The sequence below is a fragment of the Bos javanicus genome, chromosome 9 (genome assembly GCF_032452875.1).
Source record: "Bos javanicus breed banteng chromosome 9, ARS-OSU_banteng_1.0, whole genome shotgun sequence".
NCBI lineage: Eukaryota > Metazoa > Chordata > Mammalia > Artiodactyla > Bovidae > Bos > Bos javanicus.
In genome coordinates, this window is record NC_083876.1 from 38,414,233 (window position 1) to 38,433,461 (window position 19,229).

At 42.1% G+C, this 19,229-nt stretch overlaps 1 protein-coding gene across 2 annotated transcripts; it reads right to left on the reverse strand.

The window, feature by feature from the left end:
• Positions 1-26: 26 nt before the first annotated feature.
• Positions 27-18,132, reverse strand: CCN6 (cellular communication network factor 6). 2 transcript variants are annotated; one of them, XM_061427554.1, is made up of 5 exons: positions 17,902-18,132; positions 10,162-10,459; positions 5,733-5,975; positions 2,114-2,307; positions 27-1,001 (listed from the first exon to the last, which is right to left on the reverse strand). In XM_061427554.1, exons 1-5 carry the CDS (start codon positions 17,947-17,949, stop codon positions 720-722), a joined length of 1,065 nt encoding a protein of 354 aa, XP_061283538.1. In that variant the 5' UTR covers positions 17,950-18,132; the 3' UTR covers positions 27-719. The 2 variants fall into 2 exon arrangements, with proteins under 2 accessions (XP_061283538.1, XP_061283539.1); XM_061427555.1 differs by lacking the exon at positions 27-1,001 and adding an exon at positions 3,269-3,330 and having other exon boundaries at positions 2,185-2,307.
• Positions 18,133-19,229: the final 1,097 nt, after the last annotated feature.

Here is a 19,229-nt window from a genome sequence, read left to right on the forward strand (position 1 = left end):
CTTTGCAGTAAATTTAATAGTCTAGTGAAAGTGTTCCAATTACTATAAATCTCCAGTTTTAGTCTTCAGCATTAATTTATTATATATTTCAAATTCACTGATGGACTTACCATTTAAGGAAGTAATTTTGAGAAAATTTATTTTCAAGCCAAAAAAAAATCTTGTGTGCTTTCTTTAGTGTTCTTTTTTTAATTTATTTCCTTTTCAAAGTAAGTGTACTGCTCTTGGTTCTTACCTTGGAAATCAAATTTTTTACAGTTTGGTATAAAAATTTAGATAACTGTCAACAGTGGTCAAAGAAGTTCCATTTTTTCCTTCCAAAAGAAATCTTAATTGATATTCAGGATAGGGCAATGGAAATAATAAATATATTTACAGCTTAATCTTACTCCTGTTTAAGATTTAATCTAGAAAATCTTATAGGATAAAATGTTCTCTTGTAAATTGTATAATTTTTCATTTCATGGAATATGTAGACAGAACCAACTATTACATAACTATACATTTTAAGAGCTCAATTTTAAGGTTTTCATATTTTACATATATTTTTAGGAGAACCTTTTTTTAAGCTTCTAATGCTTTAAATACAGTTATCTGAGAACATCCAGGCATTCTTACTGTTTTAAACTAATAAGGCAAATTTGCTACCCTCTTAATACCATTTTAAATTTTGATGTAATAACATGATTAACCTTAACTTTTCCTCCTTGTGCTTCATTTTATAGAATCTTGAGCTCAGAAAATATATCCTCTGGATCTCTGCAGTTTCTCTGACACACACAAGATGTAATCCACAGCATCTTCCATTTAAATGACCCTTCATTTGAGCAATCAAATTGAACAGTAATCATTTTAGACTTATTAGGCACACAGCATCTCTTATCCAAGCATATGCCACAGAAAGTGGGTCTGTAACTCTGAGTGCTTGCGCATCCAGAAAAGACAAATTTTTCAGCTTTGACAGGTTGGAAAGTAGGTTGGCACGTTTTTCCTTTGGGAATCTGAAAAGATATATAACATTAAGTGGTCACTCTTTAAACTTGATAACATTAAGCAGTCACTCTTTAAACTTGATTATAATAGTTCAGAAAAGTGATACTTCATAGAATAGAGACTATTATACATACACACAGAAAGTAGTTGCATTTAGGGCATTAATAGTTGCATTTTATTAATATTAATATTTATTAATATTAATAGGGTGTTAATAGTTGCATTCAGTCATGTCCAGCCCTTTTTGACCTTAAAATTCCCTCCCACAAGAGGACTTTGAAAGTCCTCCCTGTGCATCCTCCATCCACTCCCCAGTGTTTTTTTCTTATCTGCTTTTCACTTAGTTCCACAATAAATGAAAATCTTTGTTTTGTTTAATGTCAAGGGCCAAGACTTAGAGAATTAGCTACCACAGTTTAAGTAAATGGATAGATGAATAAACATCTTAATCCCTTTGAAACTGTCAACTTTCTGATAGGGAATAACTTGGGGATAAGACTGGTTTTGTAGCATTTCTAAAAATTAGTCTCAAGACAGTCATCTTGCTTAGTTCCAGAAACAGGACCAGCTCTAGTTACACCAAGCAACCTTAGAGTGTGTATTATGACATTACAGTCCTTTGGGAAGCAGTAACTAAGCAAAGCATTCTGGAAATGGTATGGTTCCCTCTCCAAGCTGGTGATATATAACTTAAGATCAGAACTGCTCTGCTATTCATATGTTTGTTTTCATAATTACAGTGTAGCAACCAAAATCTTTTATTGATGGTTCTGATTCCACTACATAAAATTAATATAGGAAAAAGAATCTGAAAAAGATCTTCTCCTAAACAGTATACATGGTGGGGTACCACAACAAATCAGACTGATCGAGACCCAACTATTACGTTGTTAGAATATTCTAGAATCCACAGGTTAACATTTTCTCCCTGCTCAATGAAAATTTTTCCCACAAAGTGCAGCTAGTTAATATTTGCCTTCCTTCAAGATGGTTTGACTCTAGGAGTTTCATGAAGTGGTTTTATTAACAAATACCTCCAGAACACACACATACACATACTCACACTTTTCAAGAGTCTCAATATTGAATTATAATGCAGTTAAATATAATTAAACTTTACCTTTACTGTCTTTGATATATCACTGTCACAAGGCCGAATGTAACACAGTCTTTTCTCTTTTCTCATTTCACAGTTGCTGTTTTCATTGGTCACCCTGTTAGATATTCCCATCCCACATGTTCTGGAGCAAGGGGTCCACTTTGTTGCTTGCACAAGACATTTTCTTTTCCAAATCAGTGGGAGATTCCTATATGCTAAAATAGAGGAAGGGGAGTACATGTACTTAAATATGTATGTACTCATGCAGATAATTTTTAATCCTGACTTTTAAGCTAATAGTTTACAGATCTGAACTTTATATAATGTAACTCTGAATAAATTAAGCTGATGGTCTAATTAATTATTCTATTTTCCCTACTCCCCAAATTATCTTTTGACCAAATATTATAGTCCAGTAGCTTAGGAATAAAAATGCACTATCTTTGAGAAACTGGGTAAAATATCCATTTACTTCTTTCTGCTTAGCCCACCCCCTGAGTACTAAACAAGCGTATACTTTGATGGACAGCCACCTTTTCTCTGCTTATTGGCTTATGCTTGATGATATTTTCAACAGATGTTGAAACAGACATGAGTCGGATTAGGGAATTCAGGATATTAATCAGACAATGTGGTCTTATTAAATTTCATGGTTATATTAAAATCTAAAATACAAAAGTTAAATCTGAGAATTCAACTGTCAATGAGACCAGTTATTTTTTTCACCACTTAAAAATCTAGTCTTTAGAAGATTCTCTACACTAAATAATCATATACTAAGTCATGAAAAATGTGCCATCTATTTTATTCAGTTTAATTGTTAAATTCCCTGTGGTATCAGGCCTAACCTTTCCATTGTCTAGACATTGCCTGCCACTTCAGAATGAATGGAAAGCATTTCCTTCAGGTTAATATACATTCTAAAGTGGGTGCTTCCGAAGTAAGGTAGAGATTTGAGTCTGCAATTGAACACAGCAAAATGCTGGCTACGTTACTTTAAAATGTCAATTTAAAAAGGACTGCTCCCCATGCCTTCTTGATAGGAAATATCAGTCACTTGGAAGTATATGCTGTCTTTGAATACAATGATACTTTGATACTTTGTCAGTTTTATTACAGTAGCATCTTGCAACTGCACACAGAACTGAGGGAGAGGAAGCAGAAAAATGGAGATACCTGGAAGGCAGGCAGCAGTTTAAAGGCATCAGCGCAGGAAGCAGGGTAAAAGCCTGGCGCATCTGCAATAAATAAAGGCAGCTTAGATTGTCGTGTTACCAGTAATCCCCCTCAGAGTTAAGCCAAGAGCTGCAGTTCAGGAAATGTGCTTAGCATCCATTTAAGGGCAAGAAAACTGGAAGAAATTGTAAAAGTTTAGTGTCTAATGAGCAGTGAGTAAAGCATAGAGGCATCAAGTCATTGCATGCTTCCTGCTGTCCAAGTAAAAGCTAGATTCCAACCGTGGACTCTGGAATTAACTAAGTTACTAGACAAATACATCTTAAAGTATGTGTGTGTCCTTGTGCTTCACTTTAAAAGCCAAGCTTGTTTGGGCCCGTAAGTACAGTTTTAAAGGTAAGCAAGAGATATTAAACTGAACGTATACTTCCTCTGAAACAAATTTAGGTCTTTATTATTAATAATATATATATTAATTATATATATATATATTAATAAACAGCACTTGGGAGAGTCTAATTTTTTGTAGCAAAGCACTAACCACTAAGAATGACCATCTGATGTGTCCTCCACCAGGTTCCAAGTGAATCCACTGAAGCCACTCTAACTTTACAAATGAGACCAATTTGATCCAAAGGCCTTTCAGTTCAGTTCAGTTGCTCAGTCGTGTCCGACTCTGCGACCCCATGAATCGCAGCACGCCAGGCCTCCCTGTCCATCACCAACTCCCGGAGTTCACTCAAACTCACGTCCATCGAGTTGGTGATGTCATCCAGCTATCTCATCCTCTGTCGTCCCCTTCTTCTGCCCCCAATCCCTCCCAGCATTAGAGTCTTTTCCAATGACCTGGGGACAACTGCTGCTCTAAGTTGGTCTCATCAGGGAGGTTCACAAATGGGTCCTAAAAACTTGTCACACAGATTCAATGCAGAAAATCAACTGATTTTGTCTATTTGGAAAAAAGAATTTGGCTTATAATTTTAAAAAGTTTTACAGCATTAGTAGTATCAGGCTGTTAGCTGAAAAGCCACATATGGTAAATGCCTATTTGCCATAGCCTGTTAAATTTTTTTTGAATTAACAGTCATAATTGGAATCCCAGAGGATGTTCCCCCTTTAAAGATTAGGTTTTAAAGATCTAAAACTTATTTCTCTGATTGTGGTTGCTTTTATTAACTATTCCCATAACACAAGTGAATTTAGGAGTCTTTAGCATATATAAATACTCCATATTTCCATGGCACCTTTCATTTACTAAGCTTTAAGTTTCAAGAAAAAGCCAGTCTTGATTTCTGGATGAAAACACGGATGTGAATAATAACAGGCATGAGTTTTGCCCCCTTTTGAGTCCTTCACCTGTGCTTCAGCTGCTGGCAATTTTGAAAACTCTGTCCCCCCAAAAACTCCAGCACCTAAATAAGGTGCTAACTCAGAGCAGACCAAATACAAGGGTCACGAATACAGTGACACCAACTATAAATGGCCAGGTGCTCCAGCTGAGTAATGCAAAATCTCACTATAAGTTTCTGACTCCTCACATACCTGGGCAACCTACTTAAAGATGCCTGTGTGCACATTTATTTAGAGGCTGGTAATTATTAAGCTTCACTTTCAGAGTGAAGGAAAGGGTAATTTTATCTATTTTTAGAAATATTTACAAATTCAACACATACCCTCTAATATTTTTAATCAGTAGCCTTTCATTTCTGCTTTTACCATACAGAAGAGTTGTATTGGAACTGGATAGTTCATACTTCTTGCCCATAATAATACAAATGAAAGTTTTTCCAGGCTAGGGTACATGTCAACAATATTCGGTCAGTTTTCCTATGCATGAGCATGCTAAGTCACTTCAGTTGTGTCCAATTCTTTGCAACACTATGGACTATAGTCTGCCAGGCTCCTCTGTCTGTGGGATTCTCCAGGGAAGAATACTGGAGTGAGTTGCCATGCCCTCCACCAGGGGATCTTCCTGATCCAGGGATTGAACCCACATCTCTTAACATCTCCTGTACTGGCAGGTGAGTTCTTTACCACTAGCACCATCTGGGAAGCCCTGAGAGGTTAAATGGAAATAAGTAGAGGTAGTAATTTAGAAGAATTTCCTGACCTAGTAGAAAACTGGAATAGTTTGGGAGTTCTCTAGTGGTTAAGATTCAGTACTCTCACTGCCATGGCCTGGGTTCAATTCCTGGTTGGGGAACTGAGATCCTTCCTGCAAAGCCACCTGACCAAAACAAAAAAAAAAAAAAGGAAAAAAATCTAAAACACTATAAAATTCCCTTTCCAGATACTTAAAGCATACCTGCCTGAGGCAAAGACCAAGTACAATGGCACACTCAAACTAAATCTCACACTGACCACCCATCAGTTAAGTGCGTACTGAGTCCCTTGGTACATAAAAGGAACACGAAAGAAAACCAGGCAAAGTCGGACGTGAGAACTAGTTCTACATAACCAGCACCTGGCATTGTTTTGTAGCTTGTTGAGAGCTGTTTCTGTGACGACCCCAGGCCACATTTTGACTGATCAGTCTTCTCTCCACCTTTAGCCCCAGAGCAGTGCCTCTTGGCCAGCTTTGGTATGAACAGAGGTGTGCATCCGATGGCCCCGCTGACACACAGGCAGCTGAACAGGGGACTGGGCTGAAACACCTGGCCATTCTGATAATGCACCCCGTTGAACTCACATCCCACAGCGATGAGATCTGAAAGGAGAAAAGAACAAAACCACCAAAGAACTGTAACTGCTTGTCTAGACCTCCAGCTGAAAACCCTAGAGCAAACTGCTCTCTCCTTTATGTAGTTCTCAATTTCCTTGGTCCCATCTGGAACCTCCTTCACAGAACATCTGTAAAAAGTGAACATGAGACATTTTCATTAGATTTGGAGATAATCCGCCCCAAGTGATCACCTTCAAAATTCAGACCCTGTTCTGCATTAAAAAACAAACAAACAAACAAAAAAAACACCACTATGAATACAGCACTGTGTGCATGCTGCGTGCTAAGTCACTTCAGTCAGGTCCGATTCTGCAACCCCACGGACTGTAGCCCACCAGGTTCCTCTGTCCATGGGATTTCCCAGGCAAGAATACTGGAATGGGTTGCCGTTTCCTTTTCCAGGGATCTTCCCAAACCAGGATCAAACATGCATCTCTTACATCTCCTGCATTGGCAGGCCAGTTGTTTACCACCAGTGCCATCTGGAAACCCCCATAATACAGCACTGGGATGAATACAGCACTGGGATGACTGTAAACCTCAGAGCTGAGCTGATGGCTGGTGAGACACATATCCCCAGATGTTCACTAATAGGCTGGGATATTGTCCTAGAAAGTTGGGGTAAGTGAATGGATGAAGAAATCATAATCTGTTTACAATACTGCACAGTAACTGATTTTGTTTTTAAGAGAACTGGAAGAAAATGTTCACTTCCTCTGAGGGGTATCTTGACGTGGATCAGCAGTTCTCACAAAGTGTGGTCCATCTGAAAGGGCAGTACCTGAGGCCCTTTCACAGAACTGGAAGGTCAAAACTTTTTCAGAGTACCAGACGTGACCAACTTTGTTCACTCAGTTGATATTTGCACCGAACGTGCAAAAGGAGTGGTGGCTCAAATGGCTGCTGGCACCTTAGAATGAGTCAGGCTGTACATGTTAGCCACTGTATTTTTCCTTGCCATGCATTTGTACATAAGTATACTTTTTTTAAAAAAGAGTTCTTAGTTTTACTAAGAATGTCTTTAACAACACAAATTTTATTAAATCTTAATGATCAAAACATCGTTTTAATATTCCATGTGAAAAAACAGGAAGTATGCATAGGGCTTTCCTGTGAATACTGTACCAAAGTACGATAGTTATCTGGAGGAGAAGCACCTAGGTTACTGTTTCAGTTGTGGGCCTAACTAGCCACATTTTTAGTGGTAATTTCCCCAGAAGAAGTGACTGAGTGACACATCATGGTTATTCAGACTTGGGTATTTGGCAGATATTTTCTTAAAAATCAACAAGGTGAGCCTATCACTTCAAGGAAAACAACTGACAGTACTTATCGCCAATGACAGAATTTAAGGCTGTCGAGCAAAAATCAGAATTCTGGAAAACTTATGTCCAACACTGAGATCTTTATAGCTACCCAAGATGTAGGCTTTTCTGATGAGTTTGGTACTAAATAATGTGATTTAAAAAAGAAAAAAATCTCCATAAACCATTGTTCCAAACTGGTATTTTCCAAATAACTAGTATATGCTATTGTTATAAAATTATGCATGAGGAAAAGCCCTGTTCCAAGTGGGTCTTTGACTAAACCAATGTATTTTAATGTCACAGAGTCTGATAAGTTCATCAACGTGGTTTCAGAGTCCACATGATTAGCAGTGATGCAGCTAATTTTTCGAAACTCCAGTTATAATATGAGAAAAATATAATTATTTGAAAAGTTAAAACATTCCTTCCTTTTCCAGCAATATATCTGTGTGAGGCTGGAATCCCTTCATATATTCCAATCTAAAACAACATATAGCAATATACTGAATGCAGAAGCAGATGTAAGACATTAGAGAGATTTGCAAAAATGTCAAACAATTCCACTTTCACTCGTCTCTAAATTTTTCTTTGTTTTTAAGGTAAGTTCTTTCACAAATAATATTATTTCTATTAATTTGCAATGGGCAGGTTATTTCATTTCAAATGAATTAGTAAATAGTTTTACATTTCTAACCCATTAAATGCCAAGAAATAATTGATAAACAGAACCTCTTTGGGTCCTTATTAATTTATAAGACTAAAGGGACCCTCAGACCAAAAAAAAAGGTTGAAAACCATTGTTCTGTATGATGAATCAGCACATTCTCTGTAAAGTTATATGGCCTTTATAGACTATTTGGTCTCTGTTGCAACTACTAGATGCTGCTACTATAAAGCAGCCACAGACTATATGTAACTGAACTGGCATGGTGCTTCTCTGATGAGACGTCATTTACAGAAACAGACTGTGGGCCAGATTTGGTCCCAGATTCACAGTTTGTGACCCCAGTTATAGATCATCCCCACCCCCATTCTCATGGCTGTGCTCTGTAATGATACTCATCATACTGTACATGAAGTTACATTTTTGAGAATTTACTACATACCAGATATTGTGATACCAGATATTTGGGGTTTTGTGTCATCATTTCATTTGACCTTCCTAAGAACTCTATAAGATAGAAAGTACATACGATATAACTGAGCCACAGACAGGTTAGGCAACTTGTCCAAGGTCACTCTGCAGACAGAGTTCAGAATCTGAACCCAGAGATAATCAATATAATAAACCATAAAATTAAAAGATGCTTACTCCTTGGAAGGAAAGTTATGACCAACCTAGACAGCATATTCAAAAGCAGAGACATTACTTTGCCAACAAAGGTCCATCTAGTCAAGTCTATGGTTTTTCCAGTGCTCATGTATGGATGTGAGAGTTGGACTATAAAGAAAGCTGAGTGCTAAAGATTGGTGCTTTTGAACTGTCGTGTTGGAGAAGACTCTTGAGAGTCCCTTGGACGGCGAGGAGATCCAACCAGTCCATCCTAAAGGAGATCAGTTCTGGGTGTTCATTGGAAGGACTGATGCTGAAGCTGAAGCTCCAATACTTTGGCCACCTCATGTGAAGAGCTGACTCACTGGAAAAGACCCTGATGCTGGGAAAGACTGAGGGCAGGAGGAGAATGGGGACGACAGAGTATAAGATGGTTGGATGGCATCATCAACTCAATGGACATGGGTCTGGGTGGACTCCGGGAGTTGCTGATAGACAGGAAGGCCTGGCATGCTGCGATTCATGGGGTCACAAAGAGTCAGACACCCTGAGTGACCTAACTGAACTGACAGAGGCATCAGGCTTCTGAACTTGAATGATTCCACACATTCACCCCAGCTCCAGAGACGTGTCCTCACCCAACATTCACAACCTAACTTCTGCTAGTAATTAATCTTCCCACTTTGACTGCTCTACAGAGTAACCTAACAACTCAGTTGACATGAATATTTCCCCTTCCCTTAGAAATTTTACTTTTTATTCCTAAATAAATCAACATCCTCGATTATTGTCAAGGCATAGATTTAGATGGTCTTGAGCAGTCTCCCCAGATGGTGTTAGTGGTTAAGAAACCGCCTGCCAATGCAGGGGACATAAGAAACACGGGTTTGATCCCTGGGTCAGGAAGGTCCTCTGGAGGACAGCATGACAACCCACTCCAGTATTCTTGCCTGGAGAATCCCAGTGGACAGAGGAGCCTGGCGAGCTACAGTCTAGAAGGTCGCAGAGAGTCAGACATGACTGAAGCAACTGAGCGCACTCCAGTCTCCAGAGCTAAGACCCTCCCTTCATAAAGCTGAGGGCTCAATTGAAATTTGGGGTGCCCCGTCCTCTTTCTTACAAATCTGCCTCAGTAAAAAGTATAGTAACTTGATGGTTAGTTCAGAAGGCTGTATAAAGCAGTATATCAATACTGGAGATATATCCTTACGTATTAAGAAAGAATATTTTTCAGGTACACAAAAGGCTGAATTCAGATTGCATTTGATAGTATAACAAAAACTGTCCTTTTTGCCATTTTAATAAGTCAGACTGTTTATATAATTTCTCCTATTTTTATCACTAAAAGCAATTACCTGACAAGAACTTCAAGATCATTTCAATGCAATAAAACAACAGGTTTCTGAATGCATGTGTAACATCTGCTCAGTTCAGATGTGTTCAATATGACAAGGCCAGTCTCACTGGTGCATGAAAACTAAGCCCACCTCAGATTTAGTCAAATGAAGATGATTATTCCAATGTAAAAACTGCAGAAATAAGTCCTGTCTAGACTCAACATCTTCCAGCCGGTCCAGAAGGAAACACTTACATGCACACACTCCGGTCTCGTACCTAGGCCTGTCTGCTGAGTAGTCACAGTACAGCCCTTTGTGGGGGTCACAGAGGTCAGCTTCGTTGCAGGTGTCCCCTGGCTGCCTGGCACAGATTTTACAGCATCCACAGCCATCTCTCACCAGGCTCACTCCAGGAGGGCAGCTGGGCTTCCGACGGGGGCACTGACAGGGCCAGTGACAAAACTGCTTTCGATGGTGCCCTTCTGCCCCCTCTGCAGGACTTCCTTTGACTGCTGTGTCCGACAGCCCAGCGTCCTGGGCCCTGCAGCAGAACTTCATTGGACAATAAAGGTGGTGTTAGAAATGGTTCCTCAAACCAATTTCAGAGGTTTTCTAGAAATAGATTTCACCCAAATTATTAATACTAGAATACAGCATGGTAAGTTGTAATAATATCTATCAGTATTTGACATGATCGTGCATGCATGCTCAGTCACGTCAGACTCTTTGTGACCCCATGAACTGTGGCCCACCAGGCTCCCCGGTCCATGGGTCCATGCAATTTCCCAGGCAAGACTACTGGAGCAGGTTGCCATTTCCTTCTCCAGGGGATCTTCCCAACCCAGCAATCGAATCCCCATCGCCTGCTTTGATAGCAGCTTTCTTTGTCACTGAGCCACCGGGGAAGTCCAATTGACATGATCAGTCTCTCCTCAAACTTTTCTGCCCTCAGCTTCCAACACATGACTCTTTCTTACTCCTCCTTTCTCATCAATGGCTCCTTCTTAGTCTCTTCTTCTGGTTTTTTCTCATCTCTGAGCACTGGAGCTTCCTGTGGGTAAGTTCTCTAAAGTAGCATTCCTCATTGTATCTCATACCTCCACCCAGGCTTCTCTTCTGAGCGCAGGCTCAAACTGCCTACTTAAAAGATCTCCACTGTTGGGGGCCAGAGTGAGGTACTCCGCCCATGGCAAAGGTCATGAGGAAGGAGGCTCGACATACGCAAAGGCGGGATCGAGCCTCAGGAGTCCCCCTGGAACTCCTCGAGCATCTACCCCCATAACCAGAGCCTGCCTATTTTACTACTTTGTGCTCTCACCTACATCTCTGACTTTAAGGGGGGCTGTCCCCCACCACCTCTTTTGGAGAAGGAGTTAACCTAGAGCTCCAGTTAATAATAATTTCTGGGCGTGATAAGAGTGTTTTAACCTACAAACTCCTCTGAAGGTTCTCTAGCCTGCCTGACAGGCTTGTCCGGCCACATGTGATTGCTCACAGCCTCCCAACCGTGAGAGGCACGAGATGCTTTAAACCCTCTAAAAACAGGTTCTTTAGAGAAGTTAGAAAACTATAAGTATAGTGGGCTAATTAGAAATTGTGTTGGTGAAGGGTTTTTCATTTGTTGAGCCAATGTTTGTTGCTAAGTCTCCATATCCCCTGCCCTTACACACATTAATGAATATATAGAAGGAATAAGTATTAACCTTTGATATTAATCACGTTAGACCTTAGGCTAAGTAAATTCTTTCCTTAACTAAAACCCACTACACCCTCACCCTGTAGGAATGTAACTTTATTTGGGTGGCGTCTGTTTTGAGAATAATCAGCCCTGGAGAAATAAGTGTCCTGATTGACTGACCGCTGTCACAAGGAGAGGGTCGTAAATTGTCAGCAGGCCCCCCTGGCCAGAAGATGATGTAACACCCCTAAGACCTCTGTATACATTTGTGTGAAGCACCTGACTTTAATAAAAGTCAGGACTGCTGTCCCCACGTGACTTTTGTATAACATCTCAGTGTATAAAAACAGACTCTGGAAAATAAAGAATTGGGATCAGTTTCTCGAAATACTGGTCTCCCCATGTCGCTCTCTCTCCCACTCTGGCTGAGTCTCCATCTGGAGCGCGGAACCCACCATGCTTACTAATTATGCCTGGGCTTCTAAGATCCGACCGGGGAGGCCTCAGTGTCTCCTCTCCTTCGGGAGAACGGAAGGACGCCTGTGGCCTACGTAAGTGGTGCAAACTTCTTGTCTTGAAGTTTTATTGGTCTCCCGAGTAAACCAAGCCACTCAGCCTCTTTTCTCCACTGAATTTTCCTACTGAGCTATCCTTATTCTATTACTCTTTATATCTTTAATTAATATCTAATTGAAGCTATTGTATCCTGATCCTCGCCTATGCCGTCTCTCCTTCGAATACCCTGGATCAGCCAGGGCTGGTCCCCGGCACTCCACTTAGACATGCAATAAGCATAGCAAACTTCACAAGATCAGACACATCCTCCCAATTCTTCCCTCCAATCTGCTCTCCCTTATAAGGGAAAGAGAGAGGCAGACGCGTCAGAGAAGATGTGATGCTAGAACCAGAGAGAACATGAGGCCGCTGCTGAAGGGAGGTCACGGGCCAAGGAATGCAGGCAGCTTATGAAAGCTAGAAAAGGCAAAGGACAGATTCCCTCTAGATGCCCCAGATGAAACACAGCCCTGCTTTGATTTTAGCTCTGATTTTAGACTACAGAGGCCAGAACTGCAAAAGAATAAATCTGCACTCTTTGAGCCTCTAAGATTGTAGTCATTTGTTTCAGTAGCAACAGGAAATTATGCACTCTATAGGAAAGTTATGACCAACCTAGATAGCATATTCAAAAGCAGAGACATTACTTTGCCAACAAAGGTTCGTCTAATCAAGGCTATGGTTTTTCCTGTGGTCATGTATGGATGTGAGAGTTGGACTGTGAAGAAGGCTGAGCGCTGAAGAATTGATGCTTTTGAACTGTGGTGTTGGAGAAGACTCTTGAGAGTCCCTTGGACTGCAAGGAGATCCAACCAGTCCATTCTGAAGGAGATCAGCCCTGGGATTTCTTTGGAAGGAATGCTGCTAAAGCTGAAACTCCAGTCCTTTGGCCACCTCATGCGAAGAGTTGACTCATTGGAAAAGACTCTGATGCTGGGAGGGATTGGGGGCAGGAGGAGAAGGGGACAACAGAGGATGAGATGGCTGGATGGCATCACTGACTCAATGGATGTGAGTCTGAGTGAACTCCGGGAGTTGGTGATGGACAGGGAGGCCTGGTGTGCTGCGATTCATGGGGTCGCAGAGTCAGACACGACTGAGCGACTGATCTGATCTGATGTAACAAAGGAAGAATATGGGGCTCAGACTGCTTAAGATACTCCAGGTCACACATCAAGTAAATAGAAGAAAAGGTACTTAAACCAGGAGCTTCCAGAACCTTTCTACCTCCCTTCCCTAGGCCGGGTCTTACCACAAATCAGATTAGATATTGAACAGATCACTGAATCTCTGCATCTGGTTCTCCTCTCCAGCCCAGACTCTCCCCATGGGCTCACAACTAGCTCAATCCTTTCTGCAGGATTTCTCCCACTTTGATGTCCCACAAGGACCTCACTTTCTCTCCCCAAGAAACTGCTTTCAGCTGGTCCCCATTTTAGTGAATGGTGTGACACCATCCACTGAGTTTCCCAGCCTTGCCTGCTCCATCTCCTTCCTCCCTCACACCTGAAGGTCACAGACCTGCAGGGAGGTCCAAGCTCCTGAGCACAGCATCCAGGGCCCTCCTTGTCTCTTGAGTTCTTTACATCCCGTAGCTTCCAGCAAATGAAAATGCCTGTGGTTCCCTGCATATCTGAGGCTGTTCAATCTTCCTACAAACTTTTTCAGCCCCCCACACTCCCTCACTGAGTTACCACCTTTTCCAGAAGACTTTCTGTAACTTCTCCATGCTCCCTTTTACCTGTGTACTCAAACTGTGAATAAGTGCCTGTCTTTACCACTTGCCATAAAGCTACCCAACAACAGGAACCTGAGGTTCACTTGCTGGTGTATTACTGGCACTTAGCACAGAGCCTGGCAAGTAATTTCTGTAATTCTCAACTTTTATTTGATGGAACTGAAAGCAGTTAGATTGATCCAGAGATCTAAACCTCTTTCCAACTCAAAAACCCTACACTTTAAAGTATCTGTTTGAAATTCTACCATTAAATCTTCAGCCTTTTTTTTTCCTTACCACTGATGAAATATGTATTCCCCAGAGTAACACTTTCAGCTACTATTTGAGTTGAATGTACAATGTGAGAATAGACTTTGAGGATACATGCTGGGCTTCTGGAGGATGAGGAGGGGCAATGGAAATTCAAAATGTGAAAGGAGTAGAAATAGCAAGGGTAGAAACAGTGAGTGCCTGCTCCTCATTCTTGCCCAGGTTCGGCCATGGTTACCAGGGACCCCTCGCCAGGCTCAGTGGCCTCTCAGCGGGGCTCATGCTCCTGAACTCTCTGTCCCCACGTGACCCCCCCCCTTTCTAAGGCACAGGACTCTCAATTCTCCACTCTCCCTTGACTTGCATGACACCAGCTCCTCCCTGTCACCCCAACCCAATTCTATCCCTACCTCTGGACATATTTTGTCAATCTCCTTTGCAGGCTCCTGTAACCCTAAATTTGACTTAGATTAGGCTCCTGGGTGCTTCATGACCTTAATGGATTGCTGATCTCACTGTGCCCCACTCTCACTCACCCTCTTGCCTTCGTTTTTAACCCTATGCAGCTTCAAATATAAATTTCCATCCAGGACGACTCCACTGAGCTCAGACCCACATAGCTGACTGCCTACTGGACATCTCCACTAGCATCTCCTACAGGAACACTCACATAACACACTCACCATTGGCCCACCCACCTGAGACAATGTTTCCATACTCTGGAGGTAGGAAGTTGGGAGGCATCCAGGTCATCTTCCTCTCCCGCACCTCCTACAGTCATTTAGCAACTAATCCTTCTTACCATCCTCATATCCCTAAAACTAGACCTTCTTCTCTCATTTTCACTGCTACTGAGTACTGCTGCAGTAATTTCCTAACTGGTCTCCCTCTCTCAAGAAGCACTTCAATGAATCTCCCACTTTTAAGGATCTCTTTAAAAAATATCTGTTGGTCCCCAGCATCTCCACCAACAAACAAACAAAAACGTATTTGATTTTACTTCTCATCTTAAAACCCATCAGTGGCTCCCTACTGGCAAGAGTATACAGGCCAAACTTCTGAGCAGGGTATCCAAACCCTATGTGCGCTGATTCCCGCCTTCCTCTCTAGTTGCACTGCCCAATGCGCTCTCCTCCCATGCCATGCACTTGACAAGAGGGACCAGGCTGGCTTCTCCTCATGCTGCTTCCTCTAATGAAGTGCCCACTCCCCAAACTTCCCACTTGGGGACACATGTTTATCTTTCTAGTTCTTGAAGCATTTCTATATAATCTCCAAGGTGACAAGGTAACACTGTTGAAAACCAAGGATAGAGAGAAAATCCTGGAATCAGTCTAAGAAAGGGAGAGCATTACATACAAGAGAAAAAACAATAAATGTGTGATCTGACGTCTCATTAAAAGAAGGAAACCAAGATGTCCTTCAGTAGGTAACTGGATAAACTGTGGCACATCCAGACAGTGGAGTAATATTTCAGTGCTAAAAGGAAATGAGCCATCAAGCCTTGAAAAGACAGGCATATTACTAAGTGAAAGAAATCAACTGGAAAATTCTACATAGTGTATGATTCCAACTACATGACATTCTGGAAAGGGCAAAACAATGAAGACAGTAAAAAGATCAGTGGTTGTCAGGGGTTGAGGGAAGGGATAAACAGGGAGAACACAAAGGATTTTTTGGAAAGTGAAAATGCTCTGTATGATACTATAGTAGTGGATACACATTATCATGCATTTGCCCAAACTCACAGAAAGCACACCACCAAGAGTGAAAGCTAATGTAAGCAATGACAGTGAATGGTTATGATGTGTCAATGTAGGTTCACTAGGTTCATGTAGAACTCCTATTACAATGTAGTTCATTAGTTGTAGCAAAGGTACCACTGTTGCGGGAGACACTGATAATCAGGGAGTGGAGGGGGCAGGCTATGCACGTGCAGCAGCAGGCGGTACACAGGAAATCTCTGAAACCTTCTTCTCAAATTTGCTGTGACCCTAAAACACCACCAGAATATTATGGCTTTAAAAAAGGAGAAGGAAAACAAGAACAAGACACACCCTGAGACAATGCCAAGAGGTGGCGGTGGGGGTGGCGGGGGGGTTGGGGGGGGACTGTCAACCTGGGATTCTATCTCCAGTGGAACTATCTTTCAAAAATGAAGGTGAAATTAAAGACATTTCCAGATAAACAAAACCTGAGAGCAACTGTTGCTAGCATGCCTGCCTCACAAGTAGTAGTAAAGGAAGCTCTTCCACCTGAAGGGAAGATTACAACAGTATGCTAGAAATATATGAAGAAATCAAGGGTGCTGGAAATGGCAAATATGTGGGTAAATATAAAGAATTACATATAATTTTCTCTTTTCTTCAGCTATTTTTATTGTTTTCAAAATCCAAATATTAAGACAAGAAAAGAATCATCAGAATAATACAACAGAAAGAAGGCTTTGACCACAGAGCTATGCTTATCTTAGATAACATTCATTTATTTGATCTTTGAGCTTCAATCCTCCTCTGTAAAAAAAGGATCAATAATATCAACTTTGCAAGGTTATTTTGAGTTATTATCTTAATCACTAAAGTGTGAAGCACAGTTCTTGGCACATATTAGATTTCTATACATGGTAGGTACTATCGAACCCTTCAAAAATTCAGACCCTTAACTTTGCCATTAAGCATAATATTTGCTTGTTGCTGTATCTATAACCTCTTTTTGTTTTTGTTTTTTTTTTATTTTGGGCACATCTCTCTCTGTTGCAACACTTGCTGCTTAGGGATATGCTGTAGTTCTCAATCCATAAAAGTGGCAGGCGTTTTCCTCAAGAGCAGTGGACCAGGTGATAGACAGCCCCATCTCCCTCCTCCTGGGGAAAAGCACCTCTCCATCCGTCCACATAATGGTACCACTGACATTCTTGTTATGACCCTTTTAAGATCTTAAATCTCTCCATATATAACAATTTTCAACCCCCCGTTTTCTAAAATACATCTGCTGCTTAACTACCTCAATCAAATTAACTCACACACACACATCCCTGTATTCTAAAATACCAGGTTTCAAAAGCTCTGTCCTCTGAACTAGCAAAAACCTCCGCCATGTAGATAAATCCATAAAATAAGCCACCCCATTTCAATCGTCTTGATTAAAAAAAAAAAATGCTAAAGCAAAGAATCACTCATATTGAATTAAACTTCCCTTTGGTCTGCTGCTCAAAATACTTAAAAATCCTGTAGACTGATTCTGTCTCATGAAAAGAGAAAAACACATGGGTTAAGAAAAGACAAAAAAAATAGAATGTTTTAAAAATATTAAGTGTTTGCTCCGAAGTGTTCTCAAACAACCACAGGCTTAGCTGAAGAGAGACGTCAGGGTCACTTTTTCCAGCAGCTCTGTGCAGTCTGCCCGCCTGGCGCCAGCAGAGGGGCACCGCCACCCACCCCGCCCGCAGGGCAGCCAGCTCTAGGCAGACTCCAGTTAAAAAAAGAAAAAAATAAATTTTATGAAAACCTGGGGGCTGTTCAAACATATCAGAAGCAGGATTAAGTGCCCTACCCCAAAAGGGAGCAACGTTTTCCACTCTTCCCGGAAGCTAATGAACTAAAACAGGACTTGATTAGAAGAAGAACATGGCTCCCTACCCGTCTGGAGCTATTTCCACAAGGAACGCACCCCTCCACTTCCCCCATCTTCTCTTCCTTTTTGATTTCTGACCTGAGGAAATGAGGGCCACCGCAGCCCCCGAGGGGACGGAGCGGCGGGAGAGCCAGGACGTACCTGCAACAGCGCGGCCAGGAGAAGCGTGGAGAGCAGCGGCCCCCGCATGGCCCCAGGCTGGCCTCGCGCAGCCGGAGATGCTGCGAGGCCAGCGCACAAAGCTCTCCTCTGTCTCCTGGAGGAAGGACCCACGCCTCCACCTCCCAGCTCCCGACTTTGTGCTCCAGCTCTCAGGCTCTGCTTTCGCTTTCCCAGATCCCTTTTAATACCCTGTTTACTTTCAGGCGACTCTTCTCATATTTACCTTCGCGGTGGCCTGGAGCGCGCTTCTCCCGGGACTGAGAGGGGGCAGGCCAAGGGTGACATCTGTTTGAAGGAACTGTTGTTCTTCCCGCTCCAGGAGATCAGAGCCGGCCTTGAGCAAAATGGTGATGTTAGACGCAGCTACCCGCCTTAACCCTCAGCCTCTCCTCTGGGTTTGCCGCCCCAGGCCCTCTCTTTGCTGCTTGCTTGTTCTCCCGGGGCCCTCAAAACACAGGGGCAAGTCTGGCCTCTGACCACCCCATCACAGCCTGGCCCTGCCCAATTCTCCCACCACATTGTAACAGGTCCGCCCCACCTTCCCGCACTCAGCAGCTTCTTATCGCAGTGCCGGGTGCCTACCTCGGTTACAGCACGTTCTCCTACCAGGTGGATTAGGTTTGGAAATACTGTAGATGGAACTCAGGTGGACGCCTACAGTCTGGGGCCGGAGAGAAGCCGCTTTCTGCGGCCACAGCCCCATGACAGACCAAAGTTAACCCCAATCTTTTAGGGCTAAGACAAAACAGTTACACTAGCAGTAACCACTCATTTAACAAATCAAGATTTTTTAAAAGCCCCTTCCCTTCTAATTCTCACCTCCCCAGCATGTGTGGTCACCAGCCCATCTCCTCCTGTGCCCAGTGGTTTGTGGCTTTGTTACCCAGCTTTCAACTATGGTCTTTATCTGTGTATCTTGGGGCACCTCCGATGGGGTTTTGTCTTCTGTGGATCCAGTGGCCCATCTTCCTGCCCCCATTCTAGGGCCAATTTCTATTCCCTGTGATCTGTCCCCTGTCTTCGATTTACCTGTTACCTCTCCTGGGCTCACTGCTCACCTCTCTTTCTGTGTATAAAGACACAGTGACTGAAGGCCCAAGACCTGGAGAAAAACTGGGCTTCCTGCCAACAACAAGGACTCTGGGATCCTCAGAGAGCCAGGGACTCCATAAAATGTGCAAACATACCCCACATGGTTTACTAAGTAGTTAATTACACCATAATCACACACACACCAAACAACAAGGAATACCCAGTGTAGGTATGATGTCAACTCCTCATCTTCCTGCCTAAGATATAGGATAAAA

Coding starts and splice junctions, on each gene's coding strand:
- CCN6 (XM_061427554.1), bottom strand. CDS start 17,949: ATGCGGGGGCCGCTGCTCTCCACGCTTCTCCTGGCCGCGCTGTTGCAG. Junction 10,460..17,901: donor TCCTGGCCGCGCTGTTGCAG/GTACGTCCTGGC, acceptor TGTCCAATGAAG/TTCTGCTGCAGGGCCCAGGA. Junction 1,002..2,113: donor ATATATCAAAGACAGTAAAG/GTAAAGTTTAAT, acceptor ATATCTTTTCAG/ATTCCCAAAGGAAAAACGTG.